This window comes from Morus notabilis, unplaced genomic scaffold, assembly GCF_000414095.1.
Source record: "Morus notabilis unplaced genomic scaffold, ASM41409v2 Scaffold761, whole genome shotgun sequence".
NCBI classification, from domain to species: Eukaryota; Viridiplantae; Streptophyta; class Magnoliopsida; order Rosales; family Moraceae; genus Morus; species Morus notabilis.
In genome coordinates this window covers 1-8928 of record NW_010357135.1, presented here as the reverse complement: position 1 = coordinate 8928, position 8928 = coordinate 1, and the positions used below count along the sequence as shown (strand labels likewise).

Genomic DNA, 8928 nt, shown 5'->3' with positions numbered 1-8928 from the left:
ATGTTTTGTCATGTGTTTTTCATCTTCTAATGCTTTTGCCTAGGGGTGTAAATCGGCCGGGTAGGGTAGGGTTGAGCCAAAAAATTGAGCCTACCCGACCAGTGCGGGTTGAGAAAATTTTAGGCCGCACACTCTTTTAAGTCTACAAACCCGTAACCTTTTAGGTGACCTAGGGTAAGATCGGGTTACTCGGGTTGGTGATCTCAAGGACCACATGATCACTTTTTAGTCAATTAATCTGTGCTTGTTACAGAAGAAATCATTATCAAACAGAACATGTCTTTCCTTCAAGAGGGGGTCTAAATGCAAGGTGAACAATTAAAACTCACTTTGAAATCAAACACTTCCAATATAAATAAAGAATGTCCTAATTCAACAACTATGGCATACAATCATTTTTTACACAAACCGTGAATCCAAAACATAAATAAGTTAACAGTTTAAATGCATAAAGTCCATAAACTTATGAAAGTAAGAATTTGAAGTTTTGGACATTGTTTTATCTACTTTGAACATGTTCAGCCGGGTAGGGTTACTTCAGGTTCATGTAACCCTACCCCGCGCCCCTACCCGCGTAGTACGAGTTAGGCATAATTAAAACTGAAAATTAAATAAAAAATTGGAAACCCGTGATTTTCGAGTAGGGTCGGCTCGGCTTGGTCGGGTTCTTCGGGTTCGGGGTGATTTCTTACAGCCCTACTTTTGCCGTTGTTTTTGTACTTTTATGCCGTTTTCTTTAATTTTGTTGTTTTCAATTGTTCCCGTCGTTCTTTTCTTTGCCTATTGTTTGTTGATGTGCTGTCGTTTTTGTTTCGATTTTCAATTCTTGTCTAAACTTCGTCTCAAATCGTTTAAAAGTCTGTCTTAAACAAAGTATTGTCATTTTCTAAAATCTATTGTCGTTCCTTATGTTGGTTGCATAATTTATTTTTCGTCGTTTGCGAAAAACACGCCAAAAAGAGAAACATAAAGCTGAGGAAGCGACTATTCGATAACCAGAAACACCAGAATTGATTTTTGTCGTTTGTCGTTCGATTATGTGTTCGTCATCTTGTTGTCGTCTCCATGTTCCTGTCGTTTTCTATTTTCATGTCGTTTCCTTACGTGTTGTCATCTTGTTTTAATTCGTTTTTCAATCTGCCTTTTCTTCTTGTTTCTTAACTTCTCTTTGCTTTTATTTTCATCTTATTGTCGTTTTATTTGTTGTTATGTGGAATGAGCATGTCGTTTTTCTTCCCTTTTTACCGACTCTCCTTTATGCGTCACTTCTTTGTCGTTTCTCAAGTTTCTCTCGTTCCATTCTTTTCCCTTTTTTATGGTTCTTTGAAAAGTGCGTCCGTTTTCATTTCTGATATGTTCTTAAATTTATCTGTCTTCAGTCCTCTCGTTTTTAATTTAGGTGACGTTTTAGTTTATGATTCTGATTTTTGAAATTTAAATTTTTTGTAAGAGAAAAATACTATAGCGAATCAAGAACTATGATCTTAAACTAAGCCGGAACCCTCGAAACAAATGGAGTATTAGTAGTTTTACTTTTTTAAGATATTTTAATTTGTACTTTAGTTTGTTGTTTTAATGTATCTGTCGTTCCTTTACTTGAGTGTCGTTCTGGCGCTTCTGATGCTTTTATAGCAACTGCCTTCTTTTTATGTCGTTTCCCATCCCTCGTCTTTTCTTTATATTTGTGTCGGTTTTGCTGTCGTTTTTCAGTGGGTTTGTCGTTATTTTGAGTCTCGGACACTTTGGTGTTTTTCTTTTCGTTCGTTACTCTCTCGTCCTTTGATTTGTTTTTCTTGCTTTTTTTAGCGCTTATTATAATGTGTCCAACCCCATTGTTTTCTTGTCGTTTCTCTATCTCCTGTAGTTTTTTTTTTCTTATTTTGGGATAAAATCAATTTAATACCCTCTAATATAATAAAACATCTCGTAGATGTCCTATATTTTTAATAATATTAAAATGGTATTTTTGTTTTTAAAGAAACGTTCTTTTGTTTTGGTATTCTAAAGTCAATTTTTAAGACATATAAGGTCCGTTTAGTTCGCTGATTCGAGTTTTTAATTTGAGTTAAGATATGACTTTATGTGAGAGCTTTTTACTGTAATAAAAAAGTTAGACATAACTGTTTCTGAGAGCTTTTTACTGTAACAAAACTTGAATTCTAAACTCAAATCGGTGAAATAAACGGATCATAATGTTCAAACTGTCATTTTCATTAATTAAATAGAAACTAATAATTTTAAAAATATTTTTTGAAAACATTTTAACTTATTCTATATTTTTAATTTTAAATGTTTTAAATTATTTTTAAATTATTTTTAATTATTAGTTTATTGTACTTCTAGAATGCTAGAATATAATTTTTATGTCTCAAAACTCCCTCAACCTGCATCCGTCAATAGTAATCTCAATCCGCTTTTCCTATTCACTGGTACACTGCGCGCTACAACTAGCAGCCCCTTGTATAGTAAGGGAAAACGCTAGCGCGCTAGCTAGCTATTTATAGTTAGAAGCCCTACTTTATTATTTCTAGGATATTTGAAGATCTTAATGTACTGAAAGATTTTTTTTTTTTTTTTAAGTGATGGTAGCATTTTAACATTATTAAACAGAATACAAAGAGTACCAAAACGTTTTCACCCCTTTTATTTTTTGTCACTTTTGTTACTGTCGTTTTTAACCTTCTGTCGGCTGTCGCTTTCAATGAACGAAAGTTTTCGTTTGGGTCTGATTTTTATCCATGTTCATTTTTTTAAAAAAAAAAACTTTTATTTGTCGTTTTTTGTTATGTGTCGTTCTTTTGTTGTTTTCCTTCTTTTATTTCATGTTTCAGAGCCACGATAGGACAGAAATATGATCTTTATAACAATCACATTTAACGAGAGAGAATTGAAGTGAAGAACACAGCCAAAACTTATATCTTTTTATTTTACAAAGAATGACCAATCAAGAAAAAAAAAATCCTGAATATCATCTTGGCCAGTGCCTAATTATTGAGCTAAAAAAATGTCCGAAAGTTGCAACAAATGAATCTTCACTCTTCAAATCAAGCCAAAATTACATATGATACAATGGCATTGCCAATGCAAGGCATATCATAAGGAAGTGCTTGGCAAAGAACCCATTAATATGACATTGTCATCGTCTTTATGCTCTCCAATCTTATCGGGCTTCGCTTTTGTAAACAATGCAGATAGAAATCCAACACTTAAACCAGAACTCAATCCCTTCCCAAGCAAGTCTACTCTCGTAGCGAGTCGCCTTCTGTCGTCAGCCCCGAGATGTGCTCCGCAAGGACACTCTGTGAGCTTTTTGAAGCAAAGTTTGTGGAACACCGATTCGCAAGAGACACATTTTCCCACATCACCTTCCTGCTAAAAGTTTTTCTAGTCAGATAACTGATATGCCAGCCAATCAATTATATCAAGAAAGTATGAAAATGAATGTTTGACTTGATTGGTTAAATCATAATGGGCTAACTTGAACCCATGATTCTGATTATGCTCTCCCACAAAAAATTTGAATCAAAAAAAGTTCTCGTCAATGTGTTATCTCAAAAATTTTGAATTCAGAATCAAAATCACTAACTTGAACCCATGAACCAAACGGGCCAAATGTATCTACCTTACCCAAGTTCATTCAGGGAACTCAGTTTAAACATTTCACTGGATTTCTTCTAATCCGCCTACTTTATGATCTCATAAAGACATTTCCTATTTAATAAAGAAATTTATGCAGGTGCTTTATGATTAAGAAGCAACTGCCTCTGGGTTGTGTATTGAGTTAACTGCAGTACACTTTATTGGCTCAAAGTACTGCATTTATCCAAGTGATTCTCGTGCAATGAAAATGTAACACTTTGGTTTCAAAATCCGATTTCAATTAATTTGGAAAGCTCTTTCTTTCTAAAACTCATGATCAATTGAGATTTTTCTTTTTTAAGAGAAAAATAAGTAGCCATGTTCTGGAGATTCACGGACACTATTAGAATATCTACCTGGAAAGGGAAAATCAGAGAAGATGGATCATTGCAAGCTTGCCGAGCATTGCATGGAACTCCCACATCACAACATATGAGACATTGATCTGTTATATGCTCCACGATTTTCTTCAGGACAGTTTCCACCATAACAGGTAGTGCTGCCGAATGAAAGACACGTATCAGAGTCTGTATTGAGTCAGGAAAATTACAGGTACATAATATCTTAATTCATTTTCCAAGTACCAACCTGCAAACGCGCCTTTTGAAAGATCAATGAGGTCTCGGAGAGCGAAAAAATCATTGCTTTCAAGAAGATATCTTCGGGACCCTAGTCCTCTGTTGATAGATTCACGGAATGAGCAGCGAACATATGAAAGTATAATTCCTATTTTCCTTCTGACACCCATAACGTGATGCAGAGCCGGGACCTTTGTGAAGAGGAACGGATTAACTGCACTGACGCAAAGCATGGGCTGCAAGAAAGAAAAATAACTAGGAATGATTTCTCTTAGTTAAAAGTAAGATGCTACTTCTTATTGATGTAATCTTAGTTAAACGTATTAGATTATCATATCACTAAAAAAAGTAATTTCAAATCAACAACGTACTTAGATGTGCCATAGAAATCAAAGAAGATGCCAATATTTAGTTACCTGGTCATATATGGAATCCAAATATGATTTAGCCAACTGAGAAACTGGATATTGAGTAAAATCCCAGTTATGCAATACTCTCGCTGGTAAAACTGCAGTTTCATTTGTATGGCATGAAGAGCAAAATAATTGACCGGTGTATTCACAAAGTCGAGGCTTTCCCCATCCGAGTGTTTGTGCAAAGTCTCGTATCAGAGTCTTTCCATCATCAAAATGTTTGTAGCATCCAGCACAAGTATAATGCTGTGCTTCTAGCATCTGCTTCGTAGATTTGTATGGTTGGATTTCAACAATAAGGGATATAGTCTTCCCCAATGTGGAAATGTTTTCTCTACTTCCTCGGGAAATAGATTGAGGAACCACTGAATTTGACCCAAGGGAGCTGGGAACTGAATCTTGAGGGCACAGAAACCAAATCAATGCACTTGGAGAAGTGGTGAAGATCCTGGGATGAAGAATGGATCGCAAACAATCTTGAATAAGAACACTCCTCTCTGCAATAACAGTTGGTGATGCATTTCCAAAAATCTTTCTAGATTCCTTTTCTACAGTTGCCCATGGAGAGGGGAGAACCAAACCCTGGTTAGTAAATAATGTTTTCAACCGGCGATAGAGAGTAAAGAAATCACGATATCGGCGTTCAACTTCCCATTCATCGTTGCCACTCCACACTCTTATTTTGTACACAGTGTATTCCTTCACTCCAACAAGTCTTTCACTAAATGAGACATCTCCTTTCTTCTGCCTTGCACCTACCACCTCAATCCCATCGATTCTCAGCGGGTGCTGAACAAATGGGTACGCTTCATCCATACCAGAAGTAGAAGCAGAAGATCCGCCATCTCTTAAGGGTAAAGATGGTTGCGATTGTATTGCCCTGTTACTGTGAGGGAACCTAGCCCCTGGAGACTCGCTGGAGGCCAATAAAATTTCCTCCATTTCAAGGACAACCTCATCATAGAATTCATTTATCTCAAGAGCATCTGTCTGCAATATTTGAAACGTAAATAAATGAGACATGGACAACTTTAAATCAACTTGGAAGTTCAAAGAGCCACCTCATAGAAGAAAGTGGACATATGATCTAGACTAACAAACTTCATGAGACCGAATCCAAGTTTTTGTGATTTAGTCAGTCAGGAAACTAAATCATAAGTAATATTTAGGCAAAGACTGACCTTTACAGGTGCAGGATGGACTCCTGCCGGATCTTCTGAAACATGAGGATTCTTCCTCATATTATTATTGAAAGTTGAAGGGTCTGTCTTTGGCTTTGAGTCGTCAAGCAAATCTAACCTCGTCTTTCCAGAAAAGACAGTTGAACGTGAGTTTATTTGGTTAGTTGATGAGTCACCAAGGCGGTCCAATTTTATTTTTGAGTTCCCCAAGGCTAGGTTTTCATAAACTATACTAGCAGTAACGTTAATCGCCTCCTCAGTATTCACTTTTTGGTGCACCAAAGGCAGACCATCATTAATATCATTGAAACCTGTTTTTTCAGGAAGTTTTTCTGCCAGAGGATCCAGCTCGATATTGCAGACGTCGCCTCGAACGTGATTCTCAGTATATGGGCTTATATCTTCGTTCTCTGGTTCATCAACCTTAGACAAAACAGGTGGCGTGGTAAAAGAACTTTTGGTAAATTCAAACAAATCACTACTGCCTTGAACTTGATAACTAGCCACAGGGATGTCCTTCACATCTTCTACTTCCTCTAATTCATCCAATTTATCACCTCCTTCAACTTGATTTCTGGATCCGGGCATATCGTTGACACATTTTGCTTCCTCAATTTGACAAGTACTCGGAAACCCAACTGAAGCCAAAGGAGTAAAACCCGAAACTTCCTTTTCAGCTTCAACATTCTTTTCTTTCCGATTCTCGGAAGCACTCACGATAAAGGAAACTGAAGCTAGTTCACTTCCTTGCTCAAAATCATCCCAATCATCCGAACCAAAGGCCACGGATGAGTTAATCAGCAATGGGTTCTCGTTCTTTGTTTTTGCTTCCTGAGAATAATGCACATTCTTATAGTAATTGACATCAACATTTTTACCCTCATCATCTGTACCATAACGGTACATTGAATCCCCACTCTCTGAATGCTCATCTCGAGATGAGGTCCCATCTTCCTGCCTCTCTTCTCCACCGCCAATCGGATTCGAACCACATTCGTCAACCTCTGGTAAAACTTGAGAACCATTACTTTCTTGAGTACCCATTTGCACAACACTACTTTTTCCTACCACTTCTTGATCATCTTCAACACTATCACCTTTATCTGAACCATTATCAAACCCCGAAATCCCTTTCAAAGGTGAAGACTTGTGATCAACCTTCCAAGACATCAATTCATTCACGTTAGGAGCTCCAAAATCATCGAGCTCATCACCGCCATACATTTCAAGCCCACTAGACCCATAATTCACACTCGAATTTTGCCCACGAACAACCCGATCAACTCCGTCATCGCTCAAACGCTTCGTTTCTTCCCGATTCCTCTCGATTTTCCCTCCCAAACTGAAATTCTCCAACCCGCCACCGTCGTCCCCAAACCCTAACCCTAAATTCCTCCCGGAGCCGAACTCCAGCTCCGGGAAATCGTTGAAGACGGTGATCGTGCTGCACATGCTCGGCGTGCCCATGGCTGAGTTCGCGCTGCAGTATCGCTCGAACTCGGACTCGCCGCACGACGAGTACCGAGACGGCGTTGCATCGCCGGCGCCGGCGCCACCGTCGTCGTCCGATTTCTGATCGAACGGATCGGGTGGGGCGATTCCGGAGAGAATCTTACCAGTTCCCTCGCCATTTATCATCGGAGAAGATCGAAAAACTCATAAAATCTCACCTCGGAGAAAACCTAGAATCGACGGCTCTGCTTTCGCCTTCGAAGAGGATTCCGGTGGATCGGAGTGTAGCCGATCGGAACAAGGATCGATTCTGGAGAATTCGGATTCGTTAAAAAAAGAAGAATCGGAGTGATTGAAGAAGAGACGTTAGAAAGTGGGAAATGGAAAATGAAAATGGTTTTGGTTGTCGTTTTTTTATGTTTGTTTGATTAGTTTGACATTACCTTGAGAAAGACAACGATTTTATTGAGGACTAATTGTCAGGATTCAGGAGAGAGAGAAGAAAGCTGCGAACTTTGACGTTTTTTCACTTTTGTACTGCTTTGAACAACAGCATGGAATTGTTTAAGCTTTAGATTATTTTTTTTTTAAGGACTATCTGCCCTGAATGGTTAGAAGAAAATTACATTAAATTAAAAAAAGTATATATAATATAATTTTTAAGATAATTTGAAATACAAAATTATTTTAGATTGTGAGTCTGTTTGGTTGAAAGATTCGTTTTCTGATTCGAATTATAATTCATAGTTTGTTATAGTATTTTCTCTCATAAAAACGCATATAAATAAAAAATAATTCTAATTTCATGGTTCTAATTCATTAACCAAACGAGCTCTCAGAGTTTTAAATGTGTTTAATATTTTTCTTTCTTACTTTCTTTCTTTTTTGAATTGAAAAATAAAGAAAATTTATGGTAGGGTTGTACTTTTTCTCGAGAATTTATAAACCATCAGATTACTTTTGAATGGTTTAGGGGTTGTTTGATTGGGGGATTCGTACCCCGATTCGAATCATGGTTCATGATTCGTTACAGTATTTTTTCTCACAAAAAATACACGTAAATCGAAAATAATTCTAATATCATGATTCTAATTCACGAACTAAACGTCTCCTTAGATTAAAGAAATGTTGTATATTGAAACTCAAAATGCACATGATTAAACAATTTTTTTTTTTTTTTTAAAAAGAAGAAAAAAATAAAAAACACTCTCCCTTCCCCGCTCTGCCCTCCTCCTCTCCCCTTTTCCAGCTTGCGCGATGAACTCTTCCAAATTTCATCATCCTATTTTAAACCCATATCCAAAATCTTCGATGGCTAGACCAACTTCCAAATATCTATAACTAAATTAGCTACAAACTAATGCATTCTAGAGTTAACAAGAGTATCAAGAACCGTGTTCTTGGCATAAGTTTGTCCCAAAAAAAAAAGAAAAAGAAATTGTAGCAAATTATTAGCAAATTCTGAACTTCATCTTCTCAAACAAATCCTTTACAATCACCAGCCCTAAGAATTTTGTAGCATGATGGCGGTTAGGCATATCTTCGAATCTAAAATCTTCAGAGCCTGGCGATGGCGGTGGGGCAATTACAATTAAACAGAAAAATAAAAAGGAGTAAGAATTAACAAAATAGCTAAAACAAGATTTTTTTTTTCAAAAAAAAAAA

At 36.9% G+C, this 8928-nt stretch overlaps 1 protein-coding gene across 2 annotated transcripts; it reads right to left on the bottom strand.

Moving 5' to 3' along the window:
• Nucleotides 1–2965: 2965 nt before the first annotated feature.
• On the bottom strand, nucleotides 2966–7763 carry LOC21386997. Of its 2 annotated transcripts, none has more exons than XM_024166648.1 (5): nucleotides 5812–7763; nucleotides 4634–5620; nucleotides 4228–4453; nucleotides 3996–4138; nucleotides 2966–3372 (listed from the first exon to the last, which is right to left on the bottom strand). In XM_024166648.1, exons 1-5 carry the CDS (start codon nucleotides 7447–7449, stop codon nucleotides 3094–3096), a joined length of 3273 nt encoding a protein of 1090 aa, XP_024022416.1. In that variant the 5' UTR covers nucleotides 7450–7763; the 3' UTR covers nucleotides 2966–3093. The 2 variants fall into 2 exon arrangements, with proteins under 2 accessions (XP_024022416.1, XP_010087674.1); XM_010089372.2 differs by having other exon boundaries at nucleotides 2966–3369; nucleotides 5812–7762.
• Nucleotides 7764–8928: the final 1165 nt, after the last annotated feature.

Coding starts and splice junctions, on each gene's coding strand:
- LOC21386997 (XM_024166648.1), bottom strand. CDS start 7,449: ATGATAAATGGCGAGGGAACTGGTAAGATTCTCTCCGGAATCGCCCCA. Junction 4,454..4,633: donor TGGATTCCATATATGACCAG/GTAACTAAATAT, acceptor TCTTTCTTGCAG/CCCATGCTTTGCGTCAGTGC. Junction 4,139..4,227: donor TTCAAAAGGCGCGTTTGCAG/GTTGGTACTTGG, acceptor TTCATTCGGCAG/CACTACCTGTTATGGTGGAA.